The following is a 23,348-nucleotide window of genomic DNA, read 5'->3' as shown; positions in this document are numbered from 1 at the left end:
CTATAAAACAGGTCGTATATATGATCATAAGTAAATCTGCTTGGTTAATGGCTATATTTCTCTCTGCTTTATAGGAATTGATACAATGTCGCTACATTGTTGCAAATGTCTTTTCAGTATGTTTGTTACTTTGTAAATAAATTTGTCGTGCTATCTGAACTTATGTGCATCCATGTATATGTCTCTTGACGGCTTCCGGTCAAACACCTAACTGGGTAAAATGAAGTTCTATTGAGTGCTGAAATCCCCCATCTTTACACAGTATATCATATAGCTCTACTGTGGCACTTTCTCTTTTCTAACTAGTTTTGAAGTTATAATTGCTTTTGGGGGTCTGCACCTGATCCAGGAATGGCTAAATTTCCGACCTAGATCTTCAAACAAATATTTTACTGTAAAAGTTCCCTGTCCTGTTTAAACAGGAAGGTACCAGTAATCCTCTCCCAGCACTTTTTCTGGTGTGTGTGTGTGTTTGTGTGTGTATATATGTATGTATGTGTGTATGTATATATATATATATATATATATATATATATATATATATATATATATATATATATATATATATATATTCACTATTCCAAAAGAGAGAAACACGAAGAGGACACAGTAGTGTCTTCTCCAAAGAAAGACAGGGATTTCAGCACTCCTGAAAAAATAACTCTTTAATAAGAAATATGGACAGAGTCCCAAATAATTATATATATTGAGATCGGTGCTCCCCTCCCCAGCGCAAGCTGGTCGGCGGCTGGGTCCCCTAAATCAAACCACACATAAATAATTAATAAATAAATTTTATTACAAGTGCAAATAAATATCAAGTGTTTCAAAATACAAAAAACACATAGAAAAAGCTGGCCAGCTCACAACAGTTATATAACCAGCAGGCAAAAGATGGACATATTAAAAAGTTACTTGTGTTTCATTGCAACATGTGTTGCAAACAGGGTTCACTCTGTTACTTGGTTTCCCAAGGGATATGTTCCATTTAGAAAATTAGACTCGATAGTCCAAGAATACTTATCAAGTGACTCCTGGGTAGTCGGTTTATTCTCCGTTATGTCCTTATACTGTAGCCTGGTCCGGATACAAAACTTGCTTCTTATAGCGGTTCCAAAGCTGTATTTACAACTTGCATGATTCCAAGGCTGTGTTTGCCATTTGCATCGAGCAAACAAATTGATGCTTGATTCCCAGCTGTGCAAAAGTGACGTTCCACGCCAACGGCCCTTTCACCCCCCACGTGACTTAGACGTCAATGGGGCTTCCTCAGGGCGTATGATTCAAAGTCCCATACTTGTTCTATTTAAACTCAGCCCTTCTCCTGGATTGGTGAAAATATTTTTAGCGATAATTAGCACAACATATGTTTGTATGCTGTACACAATAAAAGAAAAACCAAACAAAATAAACCAAAATCTAGTGTCTCAACACACTTGCTTAGAGATTTCAATCAACTCCAAAATTATATTCACAACACTTGTCACAAATTTGTACAGACAGTATTTGCACTTAGTTATGATATTAAGCTTTATTAAAACTATTTTATTCCACCTCCAGCATGGCTGATGCAGCACAAGACGAACATCGGGAAAAACTACATATTATGCCACCTCTATCATTAGTACCAGCAGTCAATCTTTTTGTCAAAGAGGTTGAAAAAGAAATTGAGAAACTACCAATCAATAAAATAATTGATGACAACTTATCTAGGCAGGAAAGAATTGCCTTACAAGAACATATGAATACCCCTGGTATCATCATAAAGCAGGCTGATAAGGGCAGTAATTTAGTTATCATGAATGAGATAAATTATGCTTTGGAGGTTAAACGACAACTAAACAATAAAGATCAATATGAACTAGTGCAAGAGAATCCTATTAACAAAATACAAGGCGAATTATTACATATACTTAATAAAGCAAGAAAGGATGGTGTTATTAGTAAAAAAGAATGTGATTATCTGTATGTAAAATTCCATAAAATACCGGTTTTTTACTGTATCCCCAAATTACATAAAAATATGCAGGACCCCCCTGGATGTCCTATAATTTCGGGGATCGGTAGTGTCACTGAACATATTGGTAACTATGTGGACAACTACCTTAAACCTTTTGTTTCTTCCTTGCCCACGTTTGTATTAAATACCACTGACCTGTTAAGACAACTTGATGGGATAGAAGTGGAGGAGGACACTCTATTAGTGTCCCTGGATGTGGAAGCTCTCTATTCCTCCATCCCTCATTCTTTAGGAATTGAAGCAGCCCAACATTTTCTTGAATCTAGAGGCATTCAGTTTGAGAAACACAGCAAATTTGTAATTGATCTGTTAAAATTTATTTTTGAAAATGTTTTCAAATTCGACAATAAGTTCTACAGACAAATTAGAGGTACAGCGATGGGGGCAACTTGTGCCCTCTCATATGCATGCCTTTATTTAGGCTTATGGGAGCTTCTTGTCGTTTTTGAGGAATTTAATGAATTAATAAATTCCTCAGTACTAATGTGGCGTCGATATGTGGACGACATATTTATACTGTGGAAAGGTTCTGTGGCAATTTTAAAAGAATTTGTCTCTAAATTGAATAACAACAAGTTAAATATATTCCTTACTTATGAATATAGTGCAGCAAAATTACCTTTTTTAGATATTATAATCAGAAAAGAAGGGAATAAACTTACCACAGAAATCTACAGAAATACCACTGCAACAAATACATTGTTGCAGGCATCTAGTCATCACCCACCGTCCCTTATTAGAGGAATACCTACTGGGCAGTTCCTCAGACTCCGGAGGAACTGCTCCAGTAAGGCTAAATATAAAACACATACAAAAGAAATGGCAAACCGGTTTAAAGCAAGAGGATATTCTAACCGTAATGTAAAATATGCAATGAATCAGGCACTTAAGATTGATAGAGATTCCCTGTTGTGGGAGAAAAAGGAGAAAAAAACAGACAATAGAGTAAGGTTCATTACAGAATATAATGGACATTGGAACCAAGTCCGTCAGATCTTAAAAAGTAAATGGCAATTTCTACTCTCAGATGAAAATATTAAAAGTGTTGTAGGTGACTTTCCATCTTTAGTAGCACGTAGGGCTCCCAACCTAAAAGATAGATTAGTAAAAAGTGATTTTTCACGCAATCCAAAAGCACAGAATTGGTTAGAAAAACGACAACATTTACAAGGTTGTTTTCAATGTGGTAATTGCGTATTTTGCAAATTTGTTGTCAAAACCAGACAATTTGGTACTGGTGACAAAATATATGAAATCAGACAATTTAGAAATTGTAAATCTGATAATGTAATATATCTATTGTATTGCCCGTGCCCTTTATATTACACAGGGAAAACTAAGAGAATTTTGAAAGACAGAATTACAGAACATCGTAATGATATTGCTAACGCAAAGGAAGGAACTATTAATAGTAATATAGCCCTACATTTTAAACTATGCCATAATTGCTCTGTGGATGACCTTAAAGTAATAGGCATTGAGAAATGCTCTCTTCATGGTAGAGGTGGTGATATAGACAATCTACTTCTTAGAAAAGAAGTGGCTTGGATATACAGACTAAAAACTCTGTCACCAAAAGGATTGAACGAAAAATTTGATTTTGCCCCTTTTCTTTAATATTTTCTTTAACCCCTTAATGACCACAGCACTTTTCCATTTTCTGTCCGTTTGGGACCAAGGCTATTTTTACATTTTTGCGGTCTTTGTGTTTAGCTGTAATTTCCCTCTTACTCATTTACTGTACCCACACATATTATATACCGTTTTTCTCGCCATTAAATGGACTTTCTAAAGATACCATTATTTTCATCATATCTTATAATTTACTATAAAAAAAATTATAAAATATGAGGAAAAAATGGAAAAAAACACACTTTTTCTAACTTTGACCCCCAAAATCTGTTACACATCTACAACCACCAAAAAACACCCATGCTAAATAGTTTCTAAATTTTGTCCAGAGTTTATAAATACCCAATGTTTACATGTTCTTTGCTTTTTTTGCAAGTTATAGGGCCATAAATATAAGTAGCACTTTATTTCCAAACCACTTTTTTTCAAAATTAGCGCTAGTTACATTGGAACACTGATATCTTTCAGGAATCCCTGAATATCCCTTGACATGTATATATATTTTTTTAGAAGACATCCCAAAGTATTGATCTAGGCCCATTTTGGTATATTTCATGCCACCATTTCACCGCCAAATGCGATCAAATAAAAAAAAAAAGTAAAATTTTTCCAAATTTTAGGTTTCTCACTGAAATCATTAACAAACATTTTGTGCAATTATGGCACAAATGGTTGTAAATGCTTCTCTGGGATCCCCTTTGTTCAGAAATAGCAGACATATATCGCTTTGGCGTTGTTTTTAAGTAATTAGAAGTCCGCTAAATGCTGCTGCACACCGCAAGTGTATTATGCTCAGCAGTGCAGGGGTTAATTAGGGAACTTGTAGGGAGCTTGTAGGGTTAATTTTAGCTTTAGTGTAGTGTAGTAGACAACCCCAAGTATTGATCTAGGCCCATTTTGGTATATTTCAGGCCACCATTTCACCGCCAAATACGATTAAATTAAAAAAAATAGTCAACTTTTTCACAAACTTTAGGTTTCTCACTGAAATTATTTAGAAACAACTTGTGCAATTATGGTACAAATGGTTGTAAATGATTCTCTGGGATCCCCTTTGTTCAGAAATAGCAGACATATATGGCTTTGGTGTTGCTTTTTGGTAATTAAAAGGCCGCTAAATGCCACTGCGCACAAAACGTGAATTATGCCCAGCAGTGAAGGGGTTAATTAGGTAGCTTGTAGGGAGCTTGCAGGGTTAATTTTAGCTTTAGTGTAGAGATCAGCTTCCCACCTGACACATCAGACCCCCTGATCCCTCCCATAGAGCTCTCTTCCCTCCCCCACCCCACAATTGTCCCCGCCATCTTAAGTACTGGCAGAAAGTCTGCCAGTACTAAAATAAAAGGTTTTTTTTTTTTACTTTTTTTTTTTTTAAGCATATTTACATATGCTGCTATGTAGGATCCCCCCTTAGCCCCCAACCTCTCTGATCCCCCCCAAAACAGCTCTCTACCCCCCCCCCCCCCACTGCCTTATTGGGGGCCATCTTGGGTACTGGCAGCTGTCTGCCAGTACCCAGTTTGCATATAAAAATGTTTTTTTTTCATTTATTTCAGTTTTTTCTGTAGTGTAGTTCCCCCCCCCCCCCCCCCCCCGATCAATCCCCCACCCCCTCCCAGATCCCTTCCATTACGTTTTATTTTTATTATATTGTACAAAAATATGTACAAGTTTCTGTAGTGTAAGCGGTTCCCACCCGCTCCCTCCCCGTGTACGCGCCCTCCCGCCGCCCCCTGTGCACGCGCGCGCGCGCCTGTGCGCGCCCCCGGCGATCCCGCCCCCCTCTCTGACTAAGAAGCCATCGATGGCCGCCCACCCACCTCCCATTTACGCTCCCACCCACCAACGAATGCGGCCATCGATGTCCGGTGCAGAGAGGGCCACAGAGTGGCTCTCTCTGCACCGGAGGGGCAAAAATTGTTATTGCAGGATGCCTCGATATCGAGGCATCCTGCAATAACCGGAAAGCAGCTGGAAGTGATCTGGATCGCTTCCAGCTGCTTTCCAAACCGAGGACGTGCAGGGTACGTTCTCAGGCATTAACTGCCTTTTTTCTGAGGACGTACCCTGCACGTCCTCGGTCGTTAAGGGGTTAATATCTAAAATCATTTAAAATCCTAAGGATTGAATGAATAAAAAATTGGATGTCGCTCTCTTCATGCTCTCTTTTCCTATAGTATTGTATATAATATTAAACTTCTACAACTCCTTTATACCCTAGTACCAACATTACTATTAATAAGTAATAACAATCTTTAAATGTACATTTCCATTATGGATAACATAGTTCCAATAGCTAATATATTGGGGGTCTGTGGTAATATGTAGTTTTTCCCGATGTTCGTCTCGTGCTGCATCCGCCATGCTGGAGGTGGAATAAAATAGTTTTAATAAAGCTTAATATCATAACTAAGTGCAAATACTGTCTGTATAAATTTGTGACAACTGTTGTGAATATAATTTTGGAGTTGATTGAAATCACTAAGCAAATGTGTTTTTGAGACACTAGATTTTGGTTTATTTTGTTTGGTTTTTCTTTTATTGTGTACAGCATACAAACATATGTTGTGCTAATTATCGCTAAAAATATTTTCACCAATCCAGGAGAAGGGCTGAGTTTAAATAGAACAAGTATGGGACTGAGGAAGCCCCATTGACGTCACTTTTGCACAGCTGGGAATCAAGCCTCAATTTGTTTGCTCGATGCAAATGGCAAACACAGCCTTGGAATCATGCAAGTTGTAAATACAGCTTTGGAACCGCTATAAGAAGCAAGTTTTGTATCCGGACCAGGCTACGGTATAAGGACATAACGGAGAATAAACCAACTACCCAGGAGTCACTTGATAAGTATTCTTGGACTATCGAGTCTAATTTTCTAAATGGAACATATCCCTTGGGAAACCAAGTAACAGAGTGAACCCTGTTTGCAACAGTTTTAACACATGTTGCAATGAAACACAAGTAACTTTTTAATATGTCCATCTTTTGCCTGCTGGTTATATTTTACGCTAATGGTTCATATTTGCTGTGATTACGCTAGTAGTATTTTATAAACATAGATCCCTCATATGTTTTACTATGGTAGCTGAAACCTTTTATTATATTGGTGCTACCCTCTGGTAAGGGTGTTGTTTATTAAAACAAATGTGTAAAATAAGCCTTACATGTTACAGACACTTTACACGTATTTTCTTTCCATACTTAGAAGTATTAGGCATAGATCCTCAGGTATTTTTCTCATGATAACAAATTTCCAATCAGTTTGGGTTATCCTCTGAGAGAGGTGTTGCCAATACTATCCTGCTGTTTTCTAGTTATTTTGCATGGATCCCCTTCAAATATCCATGGTAGCAGATTCCTGTGTAACCACAGGGCTACCCACTGGTTTGGGGTGTTGCTAAATAACCCTGTACTAACTTTATTAAAGGTTACCATTTTTGCATCGTAAGCAACTATTGTGAGCTGGCCAGCTTTTTCTATGTGTGTTTTATATTTTGAAACACAAAAAACACAGAAGATAGCGTCAGCACTGGTTTTTCTTTAAAAGATTCCTTTCTTTATTTAAGTAACATAAGGATAAAAACAGCAACGTTTCGAGTCATGTAGACCCTTAATCACGTAGAGGCCTGCCAACCTCTCATATATAAATGCATGTAGAGGTTGGTGTGCGTGCACTTTGGAAATATTGCCTAAAGGAAAAAGCTTCTTTACTCTTGGAAAATGCAATAATATAGGTGCTGAACTTACCGTATTTGATTGTGTGTGTGTGTGTGTGTGTATATATATATATATATATATATATATATATATATATATATATATATATACAGATGTATGTGTGTGTGTATATATATATATATATATATATATATAAATATATATAAAAGAAAGAATATATAAATGAGTGCAGGGTGTGACCACCAAACTCCTGTTAAACCTACGAGTCCCTTACATAGGCTAGGCACTAAATGTATACATAAAGAAAGCAGTAGCACTGTAGCTAAAGGTGGATAGGACTAAATAGTGAAATACAAATAAGTGAGCCAAACTAAAATTAATATGTGGATCACACTAGTAGTTAATAAATACAAATGTGTAAAAGTAGATAATAATGGCTATGCCAAGATTTAATAGTGATACAATATAATGCAATATAATAAAACAAACCGTAATATGGGCTAAAAACGGACGTCTCCGTTTATAAAAATGGGGGAGGAGGTTGCCACCACATAAAAATCGAGTGTAAAACAGTCAAATACTTGAGATTGTGCAAATGGCAAATCCGGATAGGTACTAATATAACCTCGTTAAATTCTGGTAACAGTCTTACCCGCGGGCAGTGTGTAGTTCAGGTGCCTCCATCAAAACTTACAGCCGTGGCCGGATGACGCCACCTTTATGGGCGCTGTCCCAAAGAGGCAATCTGATTGGTCTTTTTACGATCCTCTGGAAAGAAAGAGCAATGTAGCCGCCAGACTCCACACAACAAAGTAGCCGCTCATCAGTGCCTAATAGCACGCAGGGTACTTGTTGAGGTATTCCTTAGATCTTTCCAACAAAGTCTCACAAACGCCACAGTTCCAGCAAAGTGGTGTACACAATGTAGCTCAAACTACATAGAAAGATAGGTACTGTCTATAGGTTGGAACTTCACATCAACGTGTTTCTCCCTATTCTTAGATCTTCCTAGATCTTGAGAAAGCCCTGTATAGGGAGAAACGCGTTGATGTGAAGTTCCAACCTATAGACAGTACCTATGTTTCTATGTAGTTTGAGCTACATTGTGTACACCACTTTGCTGGAACTGTGGCGTTTGTGAGACTTTGTTGGAAAGATCTAAGGAATACCTAACAAGTCAGCACTTGTCAGCACTACTGATCAGTGTACCGGAATCCATTTGTGCACTGAGACCACTGACCCGATTTACAGCAAGGTCACTGACCTAATCTACAGCGGAGCCACTTTGAACCAAGATTGTTATTTGCACCTTCAATATACCGTCCTCAACAAGTACCCTGCGTGCTATTAGGCACTGATGAGCGCCTACTTTGTTGTGTGGAGTCTGGCGGCTACATTGCTCTTTCTTTCCAGAGGATCGTAAAAAGACCAATCAGATTGCCTCTTTGGGACAGCGCCCATAAAGGTGACGTTATCCGGCCACGGCTGTAAGTTTTCACGGAGGCATCTGAACTACACACTACCCGCGGTTAAGACTGTTACCAGAATTTAAGGAGGTTATATTAGTACCTATCCGGATTTGCCATTTGCACAATCTCAAGTATTTGACTGTTTTACACTCGATTTATATGTAGTGGCAACCTCCTCCCCATTTTTATAAACGGAGACGTCCATTTTTAGTCCATATTACTGTTTGTTTTATTATATTGCATTATATTGTATCACTATTAAATCTTGGCATAGCCATTATTATCTACTTTTGCACATTTTTATTTATTTACTAGTGTGATCCACATATTAATTTTAGTTTGGCTCACTTATTTGTATTTCACTATTTAGTCCTATCCACCTTTAGCTACAGCGCTCCTGCTTTCTTTATGTATACATTTTGTGTGTGTGTGTGTGTATATATATATATATATATATATATATATATATATATATATATATATATATATAAATCCAAGGTAGGTGGGCGCCAATAGCGCAAATAAGTGCTCCAATGTTTAAGATAAAAAAAGTATAATTTATTAGAACAAGGGTAAAAACATGACAGCAAGAAGCAGCTATAAGAAGCACTAAAATTTGACATAAACACAATTTCAGCGTTCAGACCTCACGCAGACATGTTTCGTCCGAGACCCGCACTTGATCACTGCATCACTTTCATATATGTGTATATATTTATATATATATGTAGAGATAGAGAGAACGAGAGAGAATGAACGAGAATGGTGCACTCTTACAAACAATCTTTAAATGCCAGGGTGCTGAATGAAGATAAGATACAGAAGACAACACTCACTGGACTTAAGAAATGCAAATAATGTTGTTTATTCAGTGACGTTTCGGGGAATGCTTCCCCTTCATCAGACGTCTGATGAAGGGGAAACATTCCCCGAAACGTCACTGAATAAACAACATTGTTTGCATTTCTTAAGTCCAGTGAGTGCTGTCTGCTGTATGTATGTGTGTGTGTGTGAAGAAATGACACTTTGCTACAATGTAAAGTAGTGAGTGTACAGCCTGTATAACAGTGTAAATTTGCTGTCCCCTCAAAATAACTCAACACACAGCCATTAATGTCTAAATCGTTGGCAACAAAATTGAGTACACCCCTAAGTGGAAATGTCCAAATTGGGCCCAATTAGCCATTTTCCCTCCCTAGTGTCATCTGACTCGTTAGTGTTACAAGGTCTCAGGTGTGAATGGGGAGCAGGTGTGTTAAATTTGTTGTTATCGCTCTCACACTCTCTTATACTGGTCCCTGGAAGTTCAACATGGCACCTCATGGCAAAGAACTCTGAGGATCTGAAAAAAATAATTGTTGCTCTACATAAAGATGGACTAAGCTATAAGAAGTTTGCCAAGACCCTGAAACTGAGCTGCAGCATGGTGGGCAAGACCATACAGCGGTTTCACAGGACAGGTTACACTCAGAGCAGGCCTCGCCATGGTCGACCAAAGAAGTTGAGTGCATGTGCTCAGCGTCATATCCAGAGGTTGTCTTTGGGAAATAGTCGTATGAGTGCTGCCAGCATTGCTGCAGAGGTTGAAGGGGTGGGGGGGTCAGTCTGTCTGTGCTCAGAACATACGCTCCACACTACATCAAATTGGTCTGCATGGCTGTTGTCCCAGAAGGAAGCCTCTTATAAAGATGATGCACAAGAAAGCCAGCAAACAGTTTGCTGAAGACAAGCAGACTAAGGACATGGATTACTGGATCCATGTCCTGTGGTCCGATGAGACCAAGATAAACTTATTTGGTTCAGATGGTGTCAAGCGTGTGTGGCGGAAACCAGGTGAGGAGTACAAAGACAAGTGTGTCTTGCCTACAGTCAATCATGGTGATCGGAGTGTCATGTTCTTGGCCTGCATGAGTGCTGCCGGCACTGGGGAGCCACAGTTCATTGAGGGAACCATGAATGCCAACATGTACTGTGACATACTGAAGCAGAGTTTGATGTCCTCCCTTCAGAGACTGGGCCGCAGGGCAGTATTCAAACATGATAACGCCCACAAACACACCTACAAGATGACCATTGCCTTTGTTAAAGAAGCTGAGGGTAAAGGTGATGGACTGGCCAAGTAGGTCTCCAGACCTAAACCCTATTGAGCATCTGGGGGGCATCCTCAAACGGAAGGTGGGAGAGCGCATCTCTGTGATGTTGTCATGGCGGAGTGGAAGAGGACTCCAGTGGCAACCTGTGAAGCTCTGGTAAACTCCATGCCCAAGAGGGTTAAGGCAGTGCTGGAAAATAATGGTGGCCACACAAAATATTGACACTTTGGGCCCAATTTGGACATTTTCACTTAGGGGTGTGCTCATTTTTGTTGCCAACAGTTATTTTGAGGGGACAGCAAATTTACACTTATACAGGCTGTAAAATCACTACTTTACATTGTAGCAAAGTGTCATTTCTTCAGTGTTGTCACATGAAAATATATAATAAAATATTTACAAAAATGTGAGGGATGTACTCACTTTTGTGAGATACTGTATATGTTTGTGTGTATATGTATATATTTATGTGTGTGTGTATGTGTGTATATATATATATATATATATATATATGTGTGTGTGTGTGTGTGTATGCATGCAGGATTCAAGTACTATTTTTATGATAAAATACAAAAAGGATTTTGTTAAACAAAACAAAAAATAAATATCAAAAATGACTTCAACATATAGTGCACAATAGTCTCCACACCATAGGTTATGAACACAACACATTATAATTACAACCTAAAACAAAGGCATGGAAACAGGCCCAGATGCATGCATCAAATATAAAGTGCCAGAAATTTTAGCATCTAAATACATATAGAGAAAATAAAGAGTATCCCAAAGTATATAATTAGCAACACCCAGCAAACCATGGGCCCCAAAAGAGCTAAGGGTATATGTCCATACAGGTATAATTAATGAGATCTATGTTATTTTCATAGGGGATAACGCTAAATATACATTGCAGCACTTAACGTGTATGTGGCTAAATTACATGCATTCATGATAGAAATACTTTAAGGGGTCTCTAAGTGATTCGCCAAGTCTCAATATCAGCTGTTAGTAACTTAGTTATTTTGGGTAGATGTAGTATAATGTTTTATTCAAAGACAGTGTCATATCTTAAAACCTGTTGTTTTGTTTTCTTGGTTTGTAATTCTATTTTAGAAAATGGTAATTGAAAAGAATGAGAATGAAAGTAGAAACGTGCAGAAAATGCATGAAAAAGCACTTGCCGATATGACATCTCAGCACCAAGCAGAAGTTAATCAAGCTAAAGAAAATATACAGGCTAAAGAGGAGCTATGGCGAACTGCACAAGCTATGCATAATGAAATGGAAAAACAAATGGAGGAGCTGAAGCAGCAAGCAGAAAAGGCCAAGGTATTAATCTGTTGACTATCATTTTATGGTTTATTTTTGCTGCATATTTTAGTAGTGTGAAATTTCTGTTGGATGTTCTCAAGACAATAAAGTGTGTGGTAATTCCTCACATTTGTAGGTAACTTACATAATTAACATTAGAGGTTTAATGTAATTTATTCAATCTACTCTAATTTAAACCCTACACAATTTGGGGTCCAGGTTATATGGATCAAGATAATACCAGCACATTTTTCTGCATTTGTCATTTAAAATAAAGAACCATCCTTCTTAATATAGATACCACTCATCCACATAATTATTTCACTAAATATAAGATCTAGCCATCTCAGACTCTTCAAAATTGTGATCCATGTATGACTTATTCATTCTCTTAGAATGCAAAGAAGATGCAACTTATTCCTTATTTTTTTGTGATTCCATGAAATGGAAACTTATAAATTGTTGATGTGTGTTTCATACACAACAGACCAAAATGTTTGTGTAGACAGTCCAATAACCATTGTTATAGAAAATGTTATAAAGCCTTAATGCTGTTAAAATATGTTAAAGTGGAAACAGTATTTTCGGTTCTCTTGATGGAGTTTGCTCTGAATATTGACCTTGCATTTTTCCAGGTAATTTGAGACTTAGTGTTTTCATTTGCAAAGTATTTATAAAGTTCATCAAGTCTCAAGGAGTAGAACTCTATTTTAGAATTTGGAAATACATTACCAGTGTCACATTGTTCAAAGATTGAAAGGTTGAAGCATCACCCATAACCTGTCACTTGTCCAACAAGACCTTTTTGTGTTTTTTCAATGACATTCAGGGACATGTGGACACTTCTGCATTTTCAGTTCACACAATATTGAAGAAAGACCGCTTTTTGGGAGTAATCTTTTAGTTATGTTTAATAAAAGTGCTCTTTCTCCTGGTGATTAGGAGGAGGCAAAGATACTGAACATAACAAAATATTTGGATCCCTCCCACTTCCCTGACCATCTCAGTCTTATATTTTCCTCCGAAGGTGAAGAATTGAGGTGCTTCAGATACTTTATTGACCCAGGTTCTCAGACCTATTTGCGACCTAATTTCCTACACAGAGTTCTGGGAATAGGAAAGAGGGGAGTATGGAGTAGTTTGGTACAGAGTTACTCCCTTTGAGTTAGTCACAAGCCTGCCACAGTTGTTGCAGGGTCTAGTCTTTGAGCCTACTCCTGTTGGGTCATTGTTGTATACCTCTGAGGTATCCTCTATTGTTGCTTGCACAGCACTGGATGGGCTCTATGCTGGACACAGTATCTCTAGCTGGGTAAGCACAGCATAGTGGGTGCACATCAGGTAAGTACCTCAGGCACTAACATAGCCCATAGGCTATGAGCAGGTACATATATGTATGTATATCATAGCCAGGAGACATTGAAAGTTTAACCCCCTGAGTGCTAACAACGGCTCTAAGCCGTCGCAAATTGTCCCAGTCAGGTGCTGACGACGGCTGAGAGCCGCTGCTTGCACTCGCCCACCTTGAGGGCAATCTGGGGGCTCCCATCTACTCCCACCCTGGCAATCTGGCATGTATCGAGACAGGCATCGCCAGGGCTTGACGTTTTGCGTGGTGATGTCACAGCGCAACTTTATTTAAAATTAACAATGACAAATATAGGGAGATGGGGCCATGCTGCTTAGAAGCCTGTATCTCAGGCATTTAAGCAGCTACAGACCCCCAGGAAACACAGTTGGAAAGGTAATCGCCTAACCTTTCCAATGGTATAAGTCTTGGGGATCTGTAAAAAAAAAATTATAATAAATATATATATATATATATATATATATATATTTAAAAAAAATCAAAACCAGGTTAGCACCCAGGTGGGAAATGGCTTAGCAGCCAAAGGGTTAATAAGGAAAGAGTACATCCACTGATATTTGAAAATAGAAAAAGCAATCTTTTATTCCATCACTTTAAAAACACAATATTTCTGGTCGTACGCATTTCATTTCGTATGTCGTATGCAAAAGTTTAGGCACCCCTGACAATTTCCATGATTTTTATTTATAAATAATTGGGTGTTTGGATCAGCAGTTTCATTTTGATCTATCAAATAACTGAAGGACACAGTAATATTTCAGTAGTGAAATGAGGTTTATTGGATTAACAGAAAATGTGCAATATGCATCAAAAGGAAATTAGACAGGTGCATAAATTTGGGCACTCCAACAGAAATATTGCATCAATATTTAGTAGAGCCTACTTTAGCAGAAATAACAGCCTCTAGACACTTCCTATAGCCTGTAATGAGTGTCTGGATTCTGGATGAAGGTATTTTGGACCATTTCTCCTTGCAAAACATCTCCAGTTCAATTAGGTTTGATGGTTACCGAGCATGGACAGCCCGCTTCAAATCACCCCACAGATTTTCAATAATATTCAGGTCTGTGCTCTGGGATGGCCATTCCAGAACATTGTACTTGTTCCTCTGCATAAATGCCAGAGTAGATTTTGAGCAATGTTTTGGGTCGTTGTCTTGTTGAAATATCCAACTCCGGCATAACTTCAATTTTGTGACTGATTCCTAAACATTATTCTCAAGTATCTGCTGATATTGAGTGGAATCCATGGGACCCTCAACTTTAACAAGATTCCCAGTACCGGCACTGGCCACACAGCATGATGGAACATCCACCAAACTTTTACTGTGGGTAGCAAGTGTTTGTCTTGGAACTCTGTGTTCTTTTGCCGCCATGCATAACGCTCCTTGTTATGACTAAATAATTCAATCTTTGTTTCATCAGTCCACAGCACCTTCTTCCAAAATGAAGCTGGCTTGTCCAAATGTGCCTTTGCATACTTCAAGCGATTCTGTTTGTCGCGTGTGTGCAGAGAAGGCTTCTTCCGCATCACTCTCCCATACACTGAATTGTTGAACAATGCACAGTGACACCATCTGCAGCAAGATGATGTTGGAGGTCTTTAGAGGTGGTCTGTGGGCTGTTTATGACTGTTCTCACCATCCTTTGCCTCTCCGATATTTTACTTTTGGCCTTAACAAGAACTGTGCCTGTGGTCTTCCATTTCCTCACAGTGGACACTGACAGCTTAAATCTCTGCAATAGCTTTTTGTAGCCTTCCCCTATACCATAATGTTGAACAATCTTTGTTTTTAGGTCATTTAAAAGTTGTTTTGAGGCCCCATCAGTGCTAGGTAGTTACAGGTATTCAAATCAACAAAATTACAAGGGTGCCCAAATTTATGCACCTACCTAATTTCATTTTGATGCATATTGCACATTTTCTGTTAATCCAATAAACCTAATTTCACTACTGAAATACTACTGTGTCCTTCAGTTATTTGATAGATGAAAATGAAATTGCTGATCCAAACGCCCAATTATTTATAAATGAAAATCATGGAAATTGTCAGGGGTGCCTAAACTTTATCATACAACTGTGTATATACAGGTATATATATATATATAAGTTGCATGTAGCTATCTACTGCAGCATCCACGTTTTTTTAATTCATTATTTTTTTTTCTTTTTATTGTGGAAGCATAAAAGAACAGAAAAGGTGCTTGCATATAACAAATGCAGTACAGCTCATTATGTTCAAGGCAAAATTTACAAAGCAGAGTTTAGGAGAAATAGTACTGCCATTACGTATTTGTAAATTTTGCCTTGAACATAAAGAGCTGTACTGCATTTGTTATATGCAAGCATCTTTTCTGTTCTTTTATGCTTCCACAATAAAAAGAAAAAAAAAATAATGAATTAAAAAAACGTGGATGCTGCAGTAGATAGCTACATGCAACTTGTGTGTGAATAATATATATATATATATATATATATATATATATATATATATATATACCTGTATATACACAGTTGTATGATAAAGTTTAGGCACCCCTGACAATTTCCATGATTTTCATTTATAAATAATTGGGTGTTTGGATCAGCAATTTTATTTTGATCTATCAAATAACTGAAGGACACAGTAGTATTTCAGTAGTGAAATTAGGTTTATTGGATTAACAGAAAATGTGCAATATGCATCAAAACGAAATTAGACAGGTGCATAAATGTGCACTCTTGTCATTTTGTTGATTTGAATACCTGTAACTACCTAGCACTGATTAATTGGAACACACAATTGGTTTGGTGATCCCATTAAGCCTTGAACTTCATAGACAGGTGCATCCAATCATGAGAAAAGGTATTTAAGGTGGCCAATTGCAAGTTGTTGTTCTCTTTGCCTCTCCTCTGAAGAGTGCCAAAGTGTCTGAGAAACAGGTGTCTGCCTTGCATTTTCCCACCCATTTTCTTGTGGACTCCACTGTTTGTATATTAGATCCCAGGTATAATAGCTTGTGGACTCTTACCACCTAATGAAAGAAAACAAAATGTATGCTTACCCGATAAATTAATTTCTTTCATTATGGTGAAAGCCCACAAAACCTGCCCAGAATTTTATGTATTTTTGGTGACCGTTCTAGCTTGCGCCTCATTTGCCCAACTTTTCCTTTCCTGCTTTTCTGAACCTCTCCTTTTTCTTGGCTATATGTTTAATCTGAGATGGTCAAGGAAGTGGGAGGGATCAAACATTTTTGGTATATTAGATATCTACCTCCTTGTGGCCCGGAATTGACTCCCAAGTTTAATGGCCTATGAACTCTCACCACCATGAGAGAAATTAATTTATCGGGTAAGCATAACATTTGTTTAAATTGGTCACGTTAAAAACTTGTTCCAGATAACTTATCGTGTATACTACAGAAAGTTTTCCTGCAGCTGGAAGTTGGGTAGTTAAAAGCCAAAGTTTCTTTGGATTGTGCTTTCAACAGATGCAAGACAGTCGGGATGAGGTGCTGTTTTGATCATCACTGGCTTTATGGCACAGGTTCTTACAGCAAGTAAATTTATTTGGTATCCTGTTTAAAATCAGATCAATCTTTTAGTGAAAAGCAAGAATCATTCAATGGATAGAATTAATCTTAGAAAACAAGAGGCAGTGGACACATGTACTTATAGTAGTGTTATATATGATAGTGTTATAAGGAAGGAGAGCAGGTGACTCAATTTAGTGTGTTTAATTTTCACTTAGCATTTGCAATCATTTTATATTTGAAATGTTTCAAAATATTTTCTTTTCCTTAAAGGGATCAGAAGTCCTGATTGTATCTGGTGTGTTTTTTGTTTGTTTTTTTACATATTTTAGCCATGTGCTAAAGTATCATTATTATTTCAGTTATTTGTAGAGCGCCAACCGATTCCGCAGCAATATAAACATAGGCGGTATTCAAGGTAACATTTATAGTGATCAATTGGGTAGCGAGCCCTGCTGAGAGTCGCACTATTGTAGTCAGCTCTTATAAAGGTGATCTGCAAACAGTTGTGCTCTTAGGCTTACATGCTATGGGGGTTCATGGCGAATAGCAATTGATGAGAGGAACTGGTATTAGGAAAGGTTAGTGTAGGTTGTATGCATCCATGAATAGTAGAGTCTTTAGGGTGCGCATGAAGCTTTCAAAACTAGGGGAGAGTCTTGTGGAGCGAGGCAGAGAGTTTCACAAGATGGGAGAAAGTCTGGAGAAGTCCTGTAAATGGGAATATGAGGAGATAACAAAAGAGTAGGAGAGGAGGAGGTCATGAGCAGAGTGAAGGGGACGGGAGGGTGATATAGGGGGAGCAGTGCAGTTGAGGGCCTTGTATGTCAGAGTCAGAATTTTGTGTTTAATCCTGGAAACAAGAGGAAGCCAGTGAAGGGATTGCAGAGAGGTGCAGCAGATGAAGAGTGACATGTAAGGAAGATGAGCCTGGCAGAGGCATTCATTATGGATTGTAAAGGAGCTAGGCAGCAGCTAGGGAGACCAGAGAGGACGGGGTTGCAGTAGTCGAGGTAGGAAAGGTTGAGAGAGTGGATTAAAATCTTAGCTGTGTCTTGTGTAAGGAAATCTCTAATTTTAGAGAGGTTTTTAAGGTGGAAGCGGCAGGATTTAGTCAGGACTGAATGTGAGGAGTGAAAGAAAGATCTGAGTCAAATTTGACCCCAAGACATCGGGCATGTGGGGTAGGGGTAATGATGGAGTTGTCGAAACTTATAGAGAGTTGAGGGGTGTAGAGTTTAGAAGAAGTGGGGAAAATAAGGGGTTCCGTTTTGGAGAGATTTAGCTTAAGGTAGTGAGAGGACATCCAGGAAGAGATGTGAGAAAGACGGTTAGTGACACAGGTTAGCAAGGAAGGAGATAAGTCTGGTGCAGAGGTTAGATTTGGGTGTCGATATTGAAACCCGTGGGACTTTATTAAGGAACCTAATGATGACGTGTAGAATGAGAAGAGAAGGGGACCGAGGACAGGGCCTTGCGGTACCCCAACAGAAAGTGGTGATGGGGCAGGGGAGGCCATACTAAAGGTACGGTTAGACAGGTAGGAAGAAAACCACGAGAAGGCTGAGTCACAAATGCCGAAGGATAGGAGGGTTTACAGCAAACGAGGGTGGTCAACAGTATCAAAGGCTGCAGACAGATCAAGGAGGATAAATAGAGAGAAGTGGCCTTTGGATTTTTCTGTAAGTAGGTCTTTGGTAACTTTAACGATTGCTGTCTCTGTGGAGTGATGGGGCGAAATCCAGATTGCAGTGGGTCAAGAAGGGAGTTTAATGTAAGGAAATGGGAAAGGCATGCATATATTAGCTTCCCAAGAAGCTTTGAGGCAAGAGGGAGTAGGGAAATAGCGCGGTAGTTGGATGGGGAGGTTGGATCAAGAAAAGTTTTTTTAAGGATAGGTGTGACCAGTTCATGTTTTAGAGATGAGGGAAATATACTGGTGCTGAGGGAGAGGTTCAAAATGTGTGTGAGTATAGGGGTAAAGGTAGAAGAGAGGGAGGGGAAGGGGTCGAGGGGACAGGTAGTGAGGTGAGAGCACAATATAAATACAAAAACGTCTTCCTCCATAACAGGGGTGAAAGAGCTAAGTTTAAGGCTATGTGGGTTTTGGTTGATTGTGAGCTTCTGAGGGGGTGAGAGACTGGAAGTATTTTGAGAGCTGATTTGGTTTCTGATGGAATCAATTTTGTTATTAAAATGGCTGGCAAAATCTTGAGCTGACAGAGAAGTTGTATTAGAAGGTGGGGGTGGACAGAGAAGAGTATTGAAAGTGGAGAAGGGATGTTTTGGGTTTGAAGAAAGAGTAGAGATAAGGTAGAGAAGTAATGTTGCTTATAAAGATTAAGGGCAGAGTAGTAGGAGTTCAAGATGAACTTGTAGTGAAGAAAGTCAGCTGAACTCTGAGATTTTCTCCAGTGCCGGGCAGCAGTACGGAAACATCTGCGTAGGTTCGGTTTCAGAGGAGTGTGCCAGGGCTGAGGGTGAGTGTGTGATTTCCGAGCTATGGTAGGAGAGGCCAGATTGTCAAGGACCGATGTAAGGGTGGAATTATAGTGGCAGATAGATTGGTCAGGGCAGGAAAAGGAGGAGATGGATGAGAGGCGAAGTTCGAGAGAACTAGCGAGCTGTTGCTGATCTAAAGACATAATGCTTCTATGAAGTTTGGTGTGAGGGGTAGAAGGAGGGAGAGTTGTAACGAGGGATGAGATGTTGCAAGTGAGGAAATGATGGTCAGAAAGAGGAAAAGGGGAGTTTGTGACGTTTGAAATAGTGCATCGATAGCTAAAGATCAGATCAAATTTCAACAGGTAGATAGAAAACAGCACCCACCAAGAAATACTGAGCACGGAGAGGGTTAACCAGACCCAATAGAATCAAAGTACAAAGAGTTCTCCAGCTAGTAACAAACAGTAACCTTTATTTGTGCATACAGGGTCCAAAAAACAGCAGCAACGTTTCGGGCAAACAATCTACCCTTTGTCAAGCTAAATATCAAGTGATTATACAAGTGTTTAAATAGCCACACTGGCGCCAAAAAATATACATTAGCATCTCTGTTACGCCACCTAGTGGTTCAAAAAGTGAACAACTATCACAATGTGTATTTATTCATAATATGAATATATATATATAAAATAATACCTTATAGTGGACAAAAAAGTATATAAAATACATTGTTTATATCAAAACTACTCAAATTATTTGCTAAAAAATATTCATGATTAAAAACAATTATATGAAGAAAATTAAACTTCATATATCACTTAATGTCACAATGGATATTAAAAAAGGATACATAATTTCATGATACAAATATCCCTATCCCATAATTAATAATGAAATCACTATACAATTCAGAATATTATTTTGTCAAATTTAAGTTAATCTTGTGTTTACCAAAAAGTAAACCAATTGTATTCCCATTTAATCACCAAAAAGCAGACCAATTGCATTCCCTATTTAAACCTTTTGGCCATAAGGTGTTCAATTCATTAATCCAAAAAGTTTCCCTTTTGTCTAACAAAGATTCCCTGTCCCCTCCTCTTCTAGGCATATGTACTTGCTCTATGAGCTGAAACGAAGTTGACTAATGCTATATCCCGCCTTTAAAAAAATGGGAGGACACAGGCGCTTCCTTATCTCCACACCTCATATTTGATTTGTGTTGTGTGATCCTTTCACGTGCCTCCCTGGTTGACTGCCCTATGTATATCAAAGAACATGGGGACTTAATGGCATTGATGAGGAATCTCGATTTACAAGTCAAAAAATCTTTTATTGTATATTTCCTGCCTATATTGGGATGACAGAATGTTTCACCCTTAATCATAGAGTTGCAATTAATGCACGAAAGACATGGAAAGCAACCTTTGCGTACTTTACCAGAAATAGTTCTCTGGACATTTAATGTTCTGAACATTTTTATTACTCCCTATGTCAGCTCTGACCAATTTATCCTTTATATTGGGACACCTTTTATAGGCTGGCATTGGAAATTCAAGAAAAGTTTTAATATTTGGGTGACATTTTTGCAGAATGTGCCAGTATTAACGAATAATTTTGTTTATCTGACTATTTCTAGTACTATACTGTGATACAAAAACAAGTCTATCAGCCTTTGAAGATTTTCTAACAAAGTCAGACTTAGATGGACCAGAAATTATACTTTGTTTCTCTTTCTGTATAATATCAGCAGGATAACCTCTTACCAGGAATTTATGTGACATTTCTTCAAAGCGAGCCTTTTTTACTGTAGGATCAGTGACAATGTGATCTACTCTCAACAACTGGCTCTTCGGTATAGCCCTAAAGGTTGAAGGCGGATGAAAACTATCATATAACAATAAGTTTTTCTTATCAGTGGGCTTAGAAAAAATATCTGCTTTTAATCCCCCCTCACCTTTATATATACAAGTATCAAGAAATTGAATCCTCTCCATCATATGTTAGGGTGAATTTAATCCCATTTACAGCATTATTCAAATTATCAATAAAGGCTAATAGGGATCCAATGTCGCCATACCACATGCCAAACACATCATCAATGAAACGCCACCAAGTGGCACCAAACTGTTTGAACAAAACATGTTCATAAACAAAAGTTTCTTCAAAATTGTTCATAAAAATTTGGCATATGTCGGGGCGACATTGGATCCCATAGCTGTCCCTTGCTTTGGAAAATAAAAAGTATCCCTGAACAAAAAATAATTTGAATAGAGAATAACTTCCAATAATGATAGAAAAAATTCAATCTGTTCTGCACTGTATCTATGGTCACTATCCAGTGTTTTAGCCACAGATGCTACCCCACTACTGTGTTTAATTGAGGTATATAGACTAGATACGTCAAGTGTGAACAGAATTACCTTTTGATTTTGTAAACCTAGTCCCTCAAGTTTTGTTAAGAAAATCATAAGTATCCCTAATATAAGAGGAGGATTTGATGACATAAGGTTGAAATATTTTATCTAAAAAGACAGAGATGTTTGTAAAAATAGATCCTGAACCAGCAACTATTGGTCTGCCTGGGGGTGTAAATTTATTTTTATGAATTTTGGACAAGCAGTATATAACTGGTCTGATGGGATGTTTAACTTCAAGGAATTTACATAGATCTCTAGAAATTAATTCCTTTTTTACTGCATAAGACAAAATCAAAGAAATTTCATTATGTATTTTGTGAGTTGGGTCATAATTAATGGCTTCATAAACAGTTGTGTCACCTAACTGTTGTGAAATCTCTGAAATAATATAAGCCTCCTGGTCCATCACTACAAGGGCACCGCCCTTATCAGCGCCTTTCACAGTTAACCCCTTCCTTGACTTAATGGCATTCAACGATGTCTGGTCATTTTTATATTCCATTCTTTTTTCTGAAACAGAAAATCTGTTTTTTTGAATAATGATTCAACATTCCTGGATACCAAGTCAAAGAAGGTACTGGCACTGGTGTCATTAATTGTAGGGTTAAATTTACTCGTATTCTTAAGACCCAATGACTTGCAAGAGAGAATGTTATTATTAACAACAGCACAGCCTGATATCTTGCTCTCATTTTTTTCAAACAATATTTTGAGCTTGATAGAGCGAAAAAACTTTTGCAATTCATGCTTAACCTGGAATAAACTTCCTTTATTAACAGGGCAATATGACAGACTTTTATTAAGGAATGCAATCTCCACATCCGTCAAATTAACCCCTGAAATGTTATGCACTATATTACAATCAGTGACATTATCAGTCAAAACATTTTCAGTATCAGATTTCACAATCAGTCCCGGCTCAAAAAGTGAATCCCGATCTTGTCGGGATATAGTATCATGCAAATTAGATCTGTAAGAATTATAAATGTCCAAGTTATGACTTGAAGCAAGTGTATCGATCTGTCCTCTGTGTGGGTTAAGTGAATCACTCACCCGGTTCGATGTTCCATCTAATTGTGCTGCCGACCTCTGCCCCGACTGTTCCATCTGGTCTGCCTGGCTTTCTTGCCACCTTGTGTAGGGAGCTGTACATTTGCGGTGTTTCCTGCCGGCCCTCCGGCATTGACGTCCAAATCCTCGGTCAAAAAAGACACAGATGACTTTGATTCACTCTGTGTGTCACCTGGTGCACAACGCTTATTGCGTCTCTGGCGTTGGAAGCGTTGCTTTGGGAGACCTCCTACGTCAGTCTTCTGCGACCATCTGTACACATTCCCCTGGATGTAATCCTGATCATCACGCAAGAACTTGGTACGTTTCCTCTCCTCTAATGTTT

General features: G+C 38.3%; 1 protein-coding gene across 5 annotated transcripts in view; it reads left to right on the top strand.

Annotated features, from left to right (window-relative positions):
- Positions 1 to 23,348, top strand: part of CLIP1 (CAP-Gly domain containing linker protein 1) — an 868,764-nt gene that overhangs the window by 716,100 nt on the left and 129,316 nt on the right. For all 5 annotated transcript variants that reach the window (XM_053701760.1, XM_053701761.1, XM_053701758.1 and 2 more), the window contains one exon: positions 12,009 to 12,224. In XM_053701760.1, the coding sequence (XP_053557735.1) occupies positions 12,009 to 12,224 (216 nt within the window). The remainder of the gene's footprint in view (positions 1 to 12,008; positions 12,225 to 23,348) is intronic.

Source organism: Bombina bombina, chromosome 2 (assembly GCF_027579735.1).
Source record: "Bombina bombina isolate aBomBom1 chromosome 2, aBomBom1.pri, whole genome shotgun sequence".
Taxonomy (NCBI): Eukaryota; Metazoa; Chordata; class Amphibia; order Anura; family Bombinatoridae; genus Bombina; species Bombina bombina.
This window is presented reverse-complemented; position numbering and strand designations above follow the sequence as displayed.